The sequence below is a fragment of the Aquarana catesbeiana genome, linkage group LG05, assembly GCF_042186555.1.
Source record: "Aquarana catesbeiana isolate 2022-GZ linkage group LG05, ASM4218655v1, whole genome shotgun sequence".
Lineage (NCBI taxonomy): Eukaryota > Metazoa > Chordata > Amphibia > Anura > Ranidae > Aquarana > Aquarana catesbeiana.
The window spans coordinates 492,742,375-492,759,493 of NC_133328.1; the positions used below are offsets into that span (position 1 = coordinate 492,742,375).

General features: G+C 47.7%; 1 protein-coding gene across 2 annotated transcripts in view; it reads right to left on the bottom strand.

Moving 5' to 3' along the window:
- Positions 1-9,421: 9,421 nt before the first annotated feature.
- Positions 9,422-17,119, bottom strand: part of B4GALT6 (beta-1,4-galactosyltransferase 6) — a 136,259-nt gene continuing 128,561 nt past the window's right edge. For both annotated transcript variants that reach the window (XM_073631517.1, XM_073631518.1), the window contains one exon: positions 9,422-15,161. In XM_073631517.1, coding sequence (XP_073487618.1) covers positions 15,014-15,161 — 148 coding nt within the window. In that variant the 3' untranslated portion in view covers positions 9,422-15,013. The remainder of the gene's footprint in view (positions 15,162-17,119) is intronic.

Consider the following 17,119-nt stretch of genomic DNA (forward strand, 5'->3'; position numbering starts at 1 on the left):
GTAGTATCCTCTGTCCCCTTTACATCACCCCCCCAGTGGTATCCTGTGTCCCCATCACATTACTCCCCCCCCCCCACTGTAGTGTCCTCTGTCCCCTTCACATCACCCCCACTATACTGTCCTCTGTCCCCTTCACATCACTCTCCCAGTGTAGTGTCCTCTGTCCCCATCACATCACCCCCCCCAAAGTAGTGTCCTCTGCCCTCGTCACGTCATACCCCCCCCCAGTGGTATCCACTGTCCCCTTCACATCAACCCCCCCACAGTGGTATCCTATGTTCCCTTCACATCACCCCCCCCCCCCACACTGTAGCATCCTCTGTCCCCTTCACATCACCCCCCCCAGTGGTATCCTGTTTCCCTTCACATCGACCCCCACTGTAGTGTCCTCTGTTCTCTTCACATCACCCCCCCCCCCCCCACAGTGGTATCCTATGTGCCCTTCACATCACCCCCCCACTGTAGTGTCCTCTGTCCCCTTTACATCACCCCCCCAGTGGTATCCTGTGTCCCCATCACATTACCCCCCCCCACTGTAGTGTCCTCTGTCCCCTTCACATCACCCCCCCCACAGTGGTATTCTATGTGCCCTTCACACCCCCCCCCAAAGTAGTGTCCTCTGTCCCCTTCACATCACTCTCCCACTGTAGTGTCCTCTGTCCCCTTCACATCACCCCCCAGTGTATTCTGTGTCCCCTTCACATCACACCCCACTGTAGTGTCCTCTGTTCTCTTCACATCACCCCCCCCCCACAGTGGTATCCTATGTGCCCTTCACATCACCCCCCCCCACTGTAGTGTCCTCTGTCCCCTTCACATCACCCCCCACTGTAGTGTCCTCTGTCCCCTTCACATCACCCCCGCCCCCAAAGTAGTATCCTCTGTCCCCTTTACATCACCCCCCCAGTGGTATCCTGTGTCCCCATCACATTACTCCCCCCCCCCACTGTAGTGTCCTCTGTCCCCTTCACATCACCCCCGCCCACAAAGTAGTATCCTCTGTCCCCTTTACATCACCCCCCCAGTGGTATCCTGTGTCCCCATCACATTACTCCCCCCCCCCCACTGTAGTGTCCTCTGTCCCCTTCACATCACCCCCACTATACTGTCCTCTGTCCCCTTCACATCACTCTCCCAGTGTAGTGTCCTCTGTCCCCATCACATCACCCCCCCCAAAGTAGTGTCCTCTGTCCTCGTCACGTCATACCCCCCCCCAGTGGTATCCACTGTCCCCTTCACATCAACCCCCCCACAGTGGTATCCTATGTTCCCTTCACATCACCCCCCCCCCACACTGTAGCATCCTCTGTCCCCTTCACATCACCCCCCCAGTGGTATCCTGTTTCCCCTTCACATCGACCCCCACTGTAGTGTCCTCTGTTCTCTTCACATCACCCCCCCCCCACAGTGGTATCCTATGTGCCCTTCACATCACCCCCCCACTGTAGTGTCCTCTGTCCCCTTTACATCACCCCCCCAGTGGTATCCTGTGTCCCCATCACATTACCCCCCCCCCACCCACTGTAGTGTCCTCTGTCCCCTTCACATCATCCCCCAAAGTGACCTCTATCCCCTTCACATCACCCCCCCAGTGGTATCCTGTGTCCCCTTCACATCACCCCCCCCCCCACTATAGTGTCCTCTGTCCCATCACATCACCCCCCCACTGTAGTGTCCTCTGTCCCCTTCACATCACTCTCCCACCGTAGTATCTTCTATCTCCTTCACATCAACCCCCCCCCACTGTAGTGTCCTCTGTCCCTTTCACATCACCCCCCTCACTGCAGTGTCCTCTGTCCCCTTCACATCATTCCCCAAAGTAAGTGACCTCTATCCCCTTCACATCACCCCCCCAGTGGTATCCTCTGTCCCCTTTACATCACCCCCCCAGTGGTATCCTGTGTCCCCATCACATTACTCCCCCCCCCCCCCCACTGTAGTGTCCTCTGTCCCCTTCACGTCATACTGCCCCCCCTCCAGTGGTATCCTCTGTCCCCTTCACATCACCCCCACTATACTGTCCTCTGTCCCCTTCACATCACTCTCCCACTGTAGTGTCCTCTGTCCCCATCACATCACCCCCCCCCCCCCCAAAGTAGTGTCCTCTGTCCTCGTCACGTCATACCCCCCTCAGTGGTATCCACTGTCCCCTTCACATCAACCCCCCCCACAGTGGTATCCTATGTTCCCTTCACATCACCCCCCCCCCCCCCACACTGTAGCATCCTCTGTCCCCTTCAAATCACCCCCCCAGTGGTATCCTGTTTCCCCTTCACATCACCCCCCACTGTAGTGTCCTCTGTTCTCTTCACATCCCCCCCCCAACAGTGGTATTCCATGTGTCCTTCACATCACCCCCCCCCCCCAAAGTAGTGTCCTCTGTCCCCTTCACATCACTCTCCCACTGTAGTGTCCTCTGTCCCCTTCACATCACCCCCCCAGTGGTATCCTGTGTCCCCTTCACATCACACCCCACTGTAGTGTCCTCTGTTCTCTTCACATCACCCCCCCCCCCACAGTGGTATCCTATGTGCCCTTCACATCACCCCTCCACTCTAGTGTCCTCTGTCCCCTTTACATCACCCCCCCAGTGGTATCCTGTGTCCCCATCACATTACCCCTCCCCCCACCCACTGTAGTGTCCTCTGTCTTCTTCACATCATCCCCCAAAGTAAGTGACCTCTATCCCCTTCACATCACCCCCCCCCCCCCAGTGGTATCCTGTGTCCCCTTCACATCACCCCCCCCTCCCCACTATAGTGTCCTCTGTCCCCATCACATCACCCCCCCACTGTAGTGTCCTCTGTCCCCTTCACATCACTCTCCCACCGTAGTATCTTCTGTCCCCTTCATATCAACCCCCCCCCCCCACACTGTAGTGTCCTCTGTCCCATTCACATCATTCCCCAAAGTAAGTGACCTCTATCCCCTTCACATCACTCCCCCAGTGGTATCCTCTGTCCCCTTTACATCACCCCCCCAGTGGTATCCTGTGTCCCCATCACATTACTCCCCCCCCCACTGTAGTGTCCTCTGTCCCCTTCACGTCATACCGCCCCCCCCCCCAGTGGCATCCTCTGTCCCCTTCACATCACCCCCCCAGTGGTATCCCGTTTCCCCTTCACATCACCCCCCACTGTAGTGTCCTCTGTTCCCTTCACATCACCCCCCCCCCCAACAGTGGTATTCCATGTGTCCTTCACATCACCCCCCCCCCCCCCCCAAAGTATTGTCCTCTGTCCCCTTCACATCACTCTCCCACTGTAGTGTCCTCTGTCTCCTTCACATCACCCCCCGTGGTATCCTGTGTCCCCTTCACATCACCCCCCCCCCCTCCACTGTAGTGTTCTCTGTCCCCTTCACATCACTCTCCCACTGTAGTGTTCCCTGTCCCCTTCACATCACCCCCCCAGTGGTATCCTGTGTCCCCTTCACATCACACCCCACTGTAGTGTCCTCTGTTCTCTTCACATCACCCCCCCCCCCACAGTGGTATCCTATGTGCCCTTCACATCACCCCCCCCCCACTGTAGTGTCCTCTGTCCCCTTTACATCACCCCCCCCCCAGTGGTATCCTGTGTCCCCATCACATTACCCCCCCCACCCACTGTAGTGTCCTCTGTCCCCTTCACATCATCCCCCAAAGTAAGTGACCTCTATCCCCCTCACATCACCCCCCCAGAGGTATCCTGTGTCCCCTTCACATCACCCCCCCCACTATAGTGTCCTCTGTCCCCATCACATCACCCCCCCACTGTAGTGTCCTCTGTCCCCTTCACATCATTCTCCCACCGTAGTATCTTCTGTCCCCTTCACATCAACCCCCCCCCCCCACTGTAGTGTCCTCTGTCCCTTTCACATCACCTCCCCCCACTGTAGTGTCCTCTGTCCCCTTCACATCAGCCCCCCCCCCACTGTAGTGTCCTCTGTCCCCTTCACATCATCCCCCCCCCACTGTAGTGTCCTCCGTCCCCTTCACATCATCCCCCCCCCCACTGTAGTGTCCTCCGTCCCCTTCACATCACCCACCCCCCCCAGTGGTATCCTGTGTCCCCATCACATTACCTACCCCCCCCCCCACTGTAGTGTCCTCTGTCCCCTTCACATCATCCCTCCCCAAAGCAGTGTCCAATGTCCTCTGTCCCCTTCACATCACTCTCCCACCGTAGTGTCTTCTGTCCCCTTCACATCACCCCCCCTCCGGTGGTATCCTGTGTCCCCTTCACATCAGCACCACCGTAGTGTCCTCTGTCCCCTTCACATCATTCCCCGCTGTACGCTCATCTGTCCCCTTCACATCACCCCTCACTGTAGTGTCCTCTGTCCCCTTCACATCACCCCCCCCCCCCCAAAGTAGTGTCCTCTGTCCCCTTTACATCACCCCCCCAGTGGTATCCTGTGTCCCCATCACATTACCCCCCCCCCCCCCACACTGTAGTGTCCTCTGTGCCCTTCCCATCATCCCCCCCCCCCCCCAAGTAGTGTCCTATGTCCCCTTCACATCACCCCCTAAAGTAGTGACCTCTGTCCCCTTCACATCACCCCCCCAGTGGTATTGGTATCCTGTGTCCCGTTCACATCACCCCCCACTGTAGTGTCCGCTGTTCTCATCACATCACCCCCACTGTAGTGTCCTCTGTCCCCTTCACATCACCCCCCCCCCAATGTAGTGTCCTCTGTTCCCATCACATCACTATCCCACCGTAGTGTCCTCTGTCCCCTTCACATCACCCCCCCAGTGGTATCCTCTGTCCCCTTTACATCACCCCCCAAAGTAGTGTCCTCTGTCCCCTTTACATCACCCCCCAGTGGTATCCTGTCTCCCCATCACATTACCCCCCCCCCCCCACTGTAGTGTCCTCTGTGCCCATCACATCACACCAACTGTAGTGTCCTCTGTCCCCTTCACATCACTCTCCCACCGTAGTGTCATCTGTCCCCTTCACATCAACCCCCCACCCCCACCCATTGGGTATCCTCTGTTCTCTTCACATCATCCACCCACAGTGGTATCCAAATGCCTTTCACATCACCCCCCCCCCCCCAAAGTAGTGTCCTCTGTCCCCTTTACATCACCCCCCCCCCCCAAAGTAGTGTCCTCTGTCCCCTTTACATCACCCCCCCAGTGGTATCCTGTGTCCCCATCACATTACCCCCCCCCACACTGTAGTGTCCTCTGTGCCCTTCCCATCATCCCCCCCCCCCCCAAGTAGTGTCCTATGTCCCCTTCACATCACCCCCTAAAGTAGTGACCTCTGTCCCCTTCACATCACCCCCCCAGTGGTATTGGTATCCTGTGTCCCGTTCACATCACCCCCCACTGTAGTGTCCGCTGTTCTCATCACATCACCCCCACTGTAGTGTCCTCTGTCCCCTTCACATCACCCCCCCCCCCCCAATGTAGTGTCCTCTGTTCCCATCACATCACTATCCCACCGTAGTGTCCTCTGTCCCCTTCACATCACCCCCCCAGTGGTATCCTCTGTCCCCTTTACATCACCCCCCAAAGTAGTGTCCTCTGTCCCCTTTACATCACCCCCCCAGTGGTATCCTGTCTCCCCATCACATTGCCCCCCCCCCCCCACTGTAGTGTCCTCTGTGCCCATCACATCACACCAACTGTAGTGTCCTCTGTCCCCTTCACATCACTCTCCCACCGTAGTGTCATCTGTCCCCTTCACATCAACCCCCCACCCCCACCCATTGGGTATCCTCTGTTCTCTTCACATCATCCACCCACAGTGGTATCCAAATGCCTTTCACATCACCCCCCCCCCCCCCCCAAAGTAGTGTCCTCTGTCCCCTTCACATTACTCTCCCACTGTAGTGTCCTCTGTCCCCTTCACATCACCCTCCAAAGTAGTGACCTCTGTCCCCTTCACATCACCCCCCCAGTGGTATTGGTATCCTGTGTCCCCATCACATCACCCCCACTGTAGTGTCCTCTGTCCCGTTCACATCACCCCCACTGCAGTGTCCTCTGTCCCCTTCACATCACTCTCCCATCGTAGTGTCCTCTGTCCCCTTCACATCACCCCCCCCCCAGTGGTATCGTGTCCCCTTCACATCACACCCCACTGTAGTGTCCTCTGTTCTTTTCACATCACCCACCCACAGTGGTATCCAAATGCCTTTCATATCACCCCCCCCCTCAAAGTAGTGTCCTCTGTCCCCTTCACATCACTCTCCAACTGTAGTGTCCTCTGTCCCCTTTACACCCCCCCCCAGTGGTATCCTCTGTCCCCTTCACATTACTCTCCCACTGTAGTGTCCTCTGTCCCCTTCACATCACCCTCCCACTGTAGTGTCCTCTCTCCCCTTCACATCACCCTCCCACTGTAGTGTCCTCTGTCCGCCTTCACATCAACCCCCCCCCCCCCCGTGGTATCGTGTCCCCTTCACATCACACCCCACTGTAGTTTCCTCTGTTCTCTTCACATTACCCACAGTGGTAAGGACACTGTAGTGTCCTCTGTCCCCTTCACATCACTCTCCCACCGTAGTATCTTCTGTCCCCTTCACATCAACCCCCCCGTGGTATCCTGTGTCCCCTTCACACCATTCCCCACTGTACGGTCATCTGTCCCCTTCACGTCACCCCCCCACTGTAGTGTCCTCTGTCCCCTTCACGTCACCCCCCCCCCCAAGTAGTGTCCTCTGCCCCCTTTACATCACCCCCCCGTGGTATCCTGTGTCCCCATCACATTACCCCCCCCCACTGTAGTGTCTTCTGTCCCCTTCACATCATCCCCCCCAAAGTAGTGTCCTATGTCCCCTTCACATCACCCTCCAAAGTAGTGACCTCTGTCCCCTTCACATCACCCCCCCAGTGGTATTGGTATCCTGTGTCCCCTTCACATCACCCCCCCTACTGTAGTGTCCGCTGTCCCCATCACATCACCCCCACTGTATTGTCCTCTGTCCCCTTCACATCACCCCCCCCCCCCCCACTGTAGTGTCCTCTGTTCCCATCACATCACCCCCCCCCCCCCCCACTGCAGTGTCCTCTGTCCCCTTCACATCACTCTCCCATCATAGTGTCCTCTGTCCCCTTCACATCACACCCAACTGTAGTGTCCTCTGTTCTCTTCACATCACCCACAGTGGTATCCAAATGCCTTTCACATCACCCCCCCCCCCCCCCAAAGTAGTGTCCTCTGTCCCCTTCACATCACTCTCCAACTGTAGTGTCCTCTGTCCCCTTTACATCCACCCCCCCCCCCCCAGTGGTATCCTCTGTCCCCTTCACATTACTCTCCCATTACTCTCCACTGTAGTGTCCTCTGTCCCCTTCACATCACCCCCCCCCCCCCAGTGGTATCGTGTCCCCTTCACATCACACCCCACTGTAGTTTCCACAGTGGTATCCAAATGCCTTTCACATCACTCCTCCCCTCAAAGTAGAGTCCTTCCTCTGTCCCCTTCACATCACTCTACCACTGTAGTGTCCTCTGTCCCCTACACATCCTCCCACTGTAGTGTCCTCTGTCCCCCCCCCCAGGGGTATCCTGTCCCCTTCATATCACTCTCCCACTGTAGTGTCTTCTGTCCCCATCACATCACCCCCCCACTGTAGTGTCCTCTGTCCCAATCGCATCACCCCCCCACTGTAGTGTCATCTGTCCCGTTCACATCGCCCCCCCCCAAAGTAGTGTCCTCTGTCCCCTTCACATCACCCCCCCAGTGGTATCCTGCGTCGTCACATCACACCCACTGTAGTGTCCTCTGTTCTCTTAACATCACCCCCCCCCCCACAGTGGTATCCTATGTGCCCCCTTCACATCACCACCACTGTAGTGTCCTCTGTCCCCTTCACACCATTTCCCACTGTACAGTCATCTGTCCCCTTCACATCACCCCCCCACTGTAGTGTATTCTGTCCCATCCACATCGCCCCCCCCCCCAAAGTAGTGTCCTCTGTCCCCTTCACATCACCCCCCCAGTGGTATCCTGTGTCCCCGTCACATCACACCCCACTGTAGTGTCCTCTGTTCTCTTAACATCACCCCCCCCCACAGTGGTATCCTATGTGCCCTTCACATCACCCCCCCCCCCCTCCCCCAAAGTAGTGTCCTCTGTCTCCTTCACATTACTCTCCCACTGTAGTGTTCTCTGTCCCAACACATCACCCCCCACTGTGATGACCTCTGTCCCTTTCACATCCCCCCCCTCTGTGGTATCCTGTGTCCCCTTCACATCACCCCCCCCCCAGTGGTATCCTCTATCCCCTTCACATCACCCCCCTCCAGTGGTATCCTGTGTCCCCTTCATATCACTCTCCCACTGTAGTATCCTCTGTCCCCTTCACATTACCCCCCACAGTAGTATCCTCTGTACCCTTCACACCCCCTCCCTACTGTAGTGTCCCCCACACACAAAACAGTGTCCTCTGACCTCTTCACATCACCCCCCCACACACGGTAGCACCTTCTACACCCCCCCACCCTCACCCCATAGGAGTGTCCTTTGCCTCCCAATTTCCCAAAACAGTGTCTTCTGTCCATTTCTCATCGCAATCCCCCCGCTATAGTGTCTTCTGTCCCCTTCATATCACCCCCCCCAACTATAGTGTCTTATGTCCCTTCACATCATCCCCCCCCCCCCCCCCCAACTATAGGGTCCACTGTCTCCTTCACGTACACCCAGCACTGTGAGATCAGGAGACAGCATAGTTCTGGGTGCAAAGTGGGAGCTGCCAGAGTTCCTAATAACAATCTGGTGGTGATTAGTTTCTAGGACCACCTAGCAACTAATCATTGAGACAGCTCCTGCCCCCCCCCGCCCTCCATTCAGCACTAAGCTGCATCCCGCTCTCCGCTCTGCAAATAACAGAGCGGCAGAGGCAGAGCCACGGTCACGATCCACCTGTCCGCTTCCTGCGAACAATAGTTTGCCGACCCCGTTCTACGTAACTGTGAAAGGGGAAAATTTTAGTAGCTGTTTTTCTTCAACTTTTGCTTTATACTATTTTTTTGTGGTGAGAAAAGAATGGTTAAAAACCTCTCCCATATTTTCCCACAAAACTAAAAATTAACACAAATCCATGGAAAGTGGGGTTAGATTACACAAAAGAACCACATTTGTGATAAGAGTCATGGAAGAAAAAAAAAAAAAAAAAAAAACGCAGTGGCAGGATATGCACATCTGTCATTTGCTTAGATTCTAATGAAAACAAACTTATGGTCACACTGTTCAATGTCAGAAGACAACACTTTTCTCATACCACTTTAATAGAATACCCTTCTTTGATACAAAACGCCAATGCTGCTTATCAAAAACAGATGGCTAGTGAACAAAATAGTGCTTGTGTTACATGTTGGAAGCTCCACTGATCCAAGGCAACATTCATGGATTCAGGCCAATATAAAAGAGGTCAAAGAGAAATAACCCTTAGAAATGTTTCACTGAGCAAGCAAGACACTTTTCATTTTAATTTAAGTTTAATATATAACCAATGTGAAAAAAACAGCAAAATAAGACAACCTTCATTGAGACATGCAATGCAAAAAAACAAAAATAAACTTTTGATCGTATTCATAGTTTACTATAAATTAAACAGTGTAAGCGTCCCAGTTCATAGACATTATTGCTATTGTTCTGAAGAGCAATATTCTCTTCCAAGACCGCATAACCGTTAGCAAGCAAGTAATGCACTCTGCTAAAAACAAAAGACATACTACTCATGCCTGGAGATTTAGGAAAATGCACAAGATCGAAGGTATCCCATAATATTTGAATGTTTCAACACTACCCCCATTATTCATGAAAGGCACAACAAAAACTAGATTTTGTATCTTTTGTTTAATATCTAAATGTTATTTGTGAATTGCTGCTATAGCAATATTGATTATCTTACAGTTTTTTTCTCAAGTGAGGTCTTCGTAAATGTAAAAACTATGGGCTTTTTCCAATTAGGCCAAGATCCATGTGGAAAGGGCAATCATTTATAGCAATCAGTTAATTGATCTGACATGAGATGGCAGAAATTGCTTAGTGTTGCGCAGTTTTAGTGAATAAGACTTAATATGTTAAGGCGCATTTGTTTTTACACACCAGTAAAGGCAACCATTTTGGAGACCATCACTATACAGAAAACATCATGCTAGTTCAACTGAAAGCTCACACAGTACTTTATAAATATTTTTTCATGGACATCCACACACCTCTCAATACCCAATGACAAATTTGACATGTATTTGTTCAAACCTCAAAATGGCAGATATATAAAAAAAGATCACTGGTAAATCTTAAGCTTTGGATGACCAAGATTAGTGGTGCCAACTTGTAGAAGATCTGCACTAGGAGAATAATAAGGACACTGGATCCTAAGGGCAGCAGATGGTTAAGGGTCATGTCAGATAACATCACTAAAAGACGACTTTTTCTCCTATGGGTCTTTCCCTTACTTAGCAAAATGATCTCTTTTGCTGCTCTCTAGCTAGAGATTCAGCAGTGGCCCTGGCTAGTCAGAGCAACAAAAATTAGGAAAGTGATTGTCTCACTACTGGGTATCATTCATCTGACATGCCCCTTAAAACAATGGAGGTCATTTAAAAGAAATTCAGCTAAACACAAGGCAATTTCTGGTCTTTTGCATATTTTTTTTCACCAAAGCGCATTTTTTGGGGAAATGTATCTGTACAAATGCGTGCGTTCACCATTTTGTAAGGTAAACAATTGTCAATATGTATTACTATTAGTAAGCTGCTATGTTTTAAGCCTGAAGAGTTTTATTAATGCCCTATTCATCCCAACTTCCTCTGTGATTATTAAGGCTTAATCTGTGCTCATGGCATGTTACTTAGACTTGTAAAGCGCTAAATGAAGCTCACTATGGGTCAAATGTGTTCTCAGACATTTCATCCTAAGACCTGCAGCGCAGATCTGAATTTGATTGGTAACCAAGAGGAAGCAGGTCTCTTTCTTAAGCTGGACATCGACGAGCCATAGGTGGCCTTGAAAGCACGACTTGGCTTGACGAATGCAGATTTAAAGAAAAAAATCAAGGTGTGGCATTTTTTTTTTACATAGTTACAATGCTCCAGCTTGGATCAATGTAACTATGCATATACCATACCCCTGGGATCCCTCTAGCTAGAACCTGGAAATCACTGTACTAAGACACTATTCTAATGAACTCCACAAGCTTCCGGGTCCCATGCTGAGGGGTTGCCCTGCTGCAGGAGGTTGGCCTGGGCGCTTATTCAGATAATGCTTTGCATTTTCTCAATAATGCAAAGCATTCTCTGATTGGAAGAGGTGGAGAGCGAAACATCATCACCCACCTCCCCACCTCATCCAATTAGATGCATTCATTGGAGAAAATTGATTAATTTAGAGAAATTCCACAGGTATGGCATATGCATAGTTACACTGGTCCAAGATGTAACTATGTAAAAAAAATTTCATAGCAAAAATAATTCTTAAAAAAACAAAATATGGCAGGTGGAAATTTATCGATAAACACTGTCTCCATCCTACCATTTGCAGTCAAAGCCTGGCAGTGCCACTGTATTCAGGCAGCCCCAAGTATCAGGCTGGGTTTCACATGTGCAGTGTGAATTCCAGCTCCGTTTTCTCTGCGAAGAGAAAAAAAAACAGCTGTTCAGCGGTTCCCCTCCGTTGTAGCTGTGGATCAGCTGACCTGGGAGAGGGGGGAGGTGTAGTGAGGAGGGGGAGAGAATTTGTGTTCAGAACGGAATGCATCTGCAAATCGGATGTGTTCTCATAAAAGATAATGTGCTTGCAATTCGCACTGCAATGCCCAGAAAACGCACAAGTTTTTTGGGCAATGCGGAGTGAGAATGCAATGCACATATGTGAACCAGCCTCATGCAAATTAATGCATTTTAAAATGTCATGCGAATTGGATGTGGAATAAGCCACATCCAATTCGCATAGGTGTGAACCCAGCCTTATGGCTGCTGAATATAATAGCCAGCAGTGGAGATTCCTCCATTTATGTTGTTTGGCTGAGAAAGAGAAAACAAGCCACGTATGGGCTAGCTTTAGTGCTTACCAAGAATAAAACATCATACTTGAATACGTTACTTGTATTTAATAGGAAAACGTGCATTGTTAGTGGTACCTACCGACTGGTTATGGAAATTTATATTCAATCTGATTTGACATAATACAAAATACAACTCCAAACTTGTGTTTCAGTTACAACTTTATTCATCAATATAAATATTGTGAATGGTTTTCTTACTAAAACTCTTACATCTTTTGCAGTGGCATTGACTAAGATGGTGCCGTCATTAGCAGATGTGATGCACTGATCTTTCTTTCAGTTTACTAAACTCAGAATTCTAAAAAGATTCTGAGATTATAGTATGGTTTCTGAAGGTAGCATGGTCCAGAATAGAAAAAAAACTGACTAATGTGAGACCATGCTCTTCCATAAATGGTTAACACTGGTACAAAAGATTCAATTCAAAGAGCTAAGGAAGATGGAACTGGGTACAAAATATGGCATTAGAAGTTCTCAGATACGTGCAATGAAATATAGGAACTGTTAAGTGCCATTGATAACCCAAAGCAAATGCCCCCTCCCTCAAAAATCCCCAGGATTTCTGAGGACCTATAAAAAAAACAGTACACAGGAAAAGGCGAAAACCAACAGTGCTTACACTGGTTTTGTTCCCCGAATAGCATTAGGACATGTATTTAAAAGAACTTGTTACTGCATCCATCCCCAATCTGATGCTCCTAAAGGCAGTATGTATAATGGTCACCACAAAGATGACAAGTCTCTCTACGGTGAATGCAGCTTTAGATTGCTCACAAATTACTTTGTTATTCAAGCCAATTATCGTGGTAAGCAAATCAAACAGAACTGATACTGCATTCACAAGCAAAATAAAAATAAAAGATCAATATGGCGACCTACACATGGTGCCTGGCCATTACTGGGGTTAGGGGCTAGTTAAAAACCAAGAATACCACTTGAAAAATCCCAACTAGACTCCAGATGACTTTTATCCTACTTTTTTTTTTTTTTTAAAGTTCCAAATTAGAAGGACCCCTCTAAAACCCACTCAGGATGAAAACTGGGTAACCGATCCCCTCCCACCAAATAAAAAAAAAAAAAAAAAAAAAAAAAAAAAAAAAAAAGTTGTTCTTTATCACAAAACACAGTAAAAAGAACACAAAAGTGGTTATAAATAATACGCACTTTGGGAGAAAATAAGCATACGGCCCCCCTTTCCCCAGTATTCTGGTAGTGGGAGTTTTATGAATGTCCCAGTTTGATGAAGCAAAACCCTAAGCAGGAAGATCCTTCATTTCTGCTCATCAAATCACGCAATGCTTTCTGTGGAGCACATGGTAGCAATAATTATATGAAAGGGAGATAAGTTAGGAAAACGAATGGTTTCTTTTATGCTCGTTATAATTAATAATGCTCGCTACAAATTCTCAAAGCATGGAAATAGCATTATTAGCGTACTGTTGCCAACACAGCCTTAGGATGTTGAAACCGTTTTCAACTGGACAGCGAATTCCCTAGCATTTGTCAGTATCATTAAATCCGAGTAAAATAAAAAAAAGAAATAGCAGTTACATCAAACTCATAACTCCAAAAAATGGAGAATGAAGTGCTTAATCTATTCCTTGAAGCAATGTGAAATATATATATATATATATATATATATATATATATATATACATACATACATACATATATATATAACTCTTAGAAAAACATCATCACCAATAGAATATGCATTTCTTCTATGGAAGAACATATTTTGGCTCATTCTGAGTTTCACAAGAAGTAATTTGCTGCAAATAAAAAATACATAGTATAAAAAAAAACCTTAAAAATAAATTAGCAACCTAAAAACACAAAAGGAAAAATGTATTCTTGGCATCAGCTCCCTGATGTAGAGTTGGCACAGATAGTTTTTGACAACCTGTATGTATGATATGCAACTTTTTTTTTATATATATTATACAATGACGATGCCATAGAATAAATTATATAATTACAAATGATATGGGGGATGGGGGTTATCTGTACATTCTGTACCAGAGTGGCCAAGGCTGCACTTAAACATACACATCCCTTTCCTCTCAGTGTTCAGAATTAACCCCCTAACAAAAGGCCTTCAGCTCACAAACCATTATAACAGTTTACAGTCATAGCTGGCCATAAAGTTATAAGCAGTTCCTTCATTTTACATTAAGCTTAAACTTTAAAAAAAAAAAATCTAATATTTACATGTGTTTATTGTCATGCAAATGAAGTAAATGGCCTTTATTTAATAATAAACCGCAAAGAACAGGAGTGCCATGGACCCCATACCAACCAATCAAAATCAGCTTTTGCTAGTCTGAGCTGAAAGGTTAATTCTGATTGATTGTTTGAGGTTACAAAGTATCTTTGCGCTATTAAATAAGACACGTTTAAAAAAAAAAAAATGAAATAAAATACATTAATACAGTAAAGACATGCAAAGGTGTAAAACAGGGTCCATTAAAAATTGTTAAGAGTAACTTTACATCAATCCATGTGTGTATACATAAATGTATCTACACATATATACACACAAATATAACCAATGTATTTACACAAACCAAACTGATATATACATAAACATATACACCTGCCAAATACAAAAAAATAAAAAACGATAAAAAAAAAAAAAATAAAAAAAAAAGACCTATAGTTTTAAGGCCAAAAACTGAAAAGAAGAAAACTCAAGAAGCAGTAGATTGGTGCAAAAATAGAAAGCAAAACCTGTGTTAAATTAAAATCACCGCACAGTGGAGTGAAAAGGTGGAAGTGTAGAGCATTTGGTGAGACAAGGCCTGCATTAGGAGCAGTCTTCTGCTGTAAACATTGATATAGCAGCTGCTGGCTTGAGACGTAATGCATGGTCACACATTCAGAGAATTGGAATTTGATATCGGTCACTAGTATCACCTAAGAGGTGGTCCATAAGTTCCATAGCTAAAGCGTTCCTCTTCTGATAGGCATCCCATTGATGGCGAACAGTGAGCATTCCCATTAGTAGTCTTTCACCGGAGCCAGCTCTGGCACAAGGTTTACAGTGATGTTTTTAAACAACTTGTCTATCATTATATTTGGGGCATATATTAAATTATTTAATCCATCAAGATACTGACGTTCTTTAGAGTAGCGCAACAATTTGTATCTGCAGAAAAAAAAAAAAAAACACCACAATTTAGCATCTTCAGTCTTATGGTCTAATCTAATTTTATTAACCTATACAGTGCATGCAAAATTCACAGAGCTTTGTGGATCTCCCAGTCTATGCACAGCAGCTCCTACCACGGAAATTGCTTGGAGAGGAGCTGTACATTCATATTAACTCTACCACCCCCCCAATCTACACTATGTTAAGCATCCCATCCCCAGGAAGCTGCTTCCTTACCTCCAATCCAGTGTTTACATCCCATCCAGCAAAAATTGGCCATGCCAGCACACTGTTTTCCTATAAGCTTCAATAGGTTATACCAGTGTTTCTCAACTCCAGTTCTCAAGGTGCCCTAACAGGTCATGTTTTCAGGATTTCCCTCAGATAAAACAGCTGTGGTAATTACTAAGGCAGTGAAAGTGATCAAATCACCTGTGCAAAATAATGGAAAGCCTGAAAACATGACCTGTGGGGGCACCTTGAGGACTGCAGTTGAGAAACACTGGGTTATACACTAAAACTCTGCATGCAGCTCAATTCAAGCCTATCAGGACACATTGTTTTGATTTACAAAAACTGGAGAAGTCTGTTGCAGCTGTGCATGGTAGCCAATCAGCTTCTAACTTCAGCTTGTACAATTAACCACTTCAAGACCTCAATACGTATATATACGTTGTGGCTATTGAGTGGCTTACAGCTGAAGCTATCAGCCATAACCCTGATATTTTTCAGCCGGCATTTCTTTTTCTCACTAAAATGATCCAAGCAGATAATTAGCTGCTGGATCATTTTTAGGAGCCGCAGGAGGGGTTGTTTTCTCGGGCTTACCGTTCTTAGCGGCGAGCCCAGGAAACCATCCAGCTGGTCACAGAGGTAAGGAGAGACCAATTCATCTCTCCTCACCTTTATGGTCTAGAACCGGAGCAGCGCCATGACGTCACTTCTGGTCTACGGTGAAAGTGAACTTTTTTTTTTTTTTTTTTAAAGCATAAGATCAATGTTCTTTTTTTTCTGATGCTTTCAAAAGGTAGAGGATAGATTTGGGGTCTTATAGACTCCAGATCTCCCCACAAAGACCTGTCATCCATTATTTCTATCACAAGGGAATAAAAGTTATCAAAAACAAAAATAAAATAAATAGTAACAACATTTTTTTAAAGCACCCTCATCCCTCCATGCTCATGCGCAGAAGCGGAACCATATGTAGGTCACACATGCATATGTAAACTGTGATCGCACCACACATGTGATGTAGTGCCAAAAACGATCTAGCGAGAGCAATAATTCAAGCCCTAGACCTCCTCTGTAACTCTAAATAAGCAAACTGTAAAAATGTTTAAAGCGTCACCTATGGAGATTTTTTTAAGTATCGTAGCTTGTATCGTAGCTCATTCCACGAGCATGCGCAATTTTAAAGCGTGAAATGTTATTTACTCGGCATAACATCATCTTTATATTTTACAAACAAATTGGGTTATACATTGTTTTTTTATTTGCATTAAGATTCAATAGGACCCCTTTTACACTGGGGCACTTTTCAGGCGTTTTAGCGCTAAAAATAGAGCCTGTAAAGCACCTTTCATGCTTTCGAATGCTTTCACACTGGGGCGGTGCACTTTCAGCACACGAAAAAAAGTCGTGCAAGCAGCATCTTTGGGGCGGTTAGGGAGCGGTGTATACACCGCTCCCAAAACGCCCTGCTCATTGAAATGAACGGGCAGCACTTCGGCAGCGCCACAACACGGGCGCTTTTAACCCTTTCTTCGGCTGCTAGTGGGGGTTAAAAACGCCCCGCCAGCAGCCGAAGAGCGAAGAAACTAGCGGCGCTTTACCATTAACGCACAGCGCTTTCGTGTTCTAAAGTGTATTTTTATTTTAAAAAAATAAAAAAAAAAGCGTCTGGAAAACTGCTGCACAAATACTGTGTGATATAAAAATTGCAACAATAGCCATTT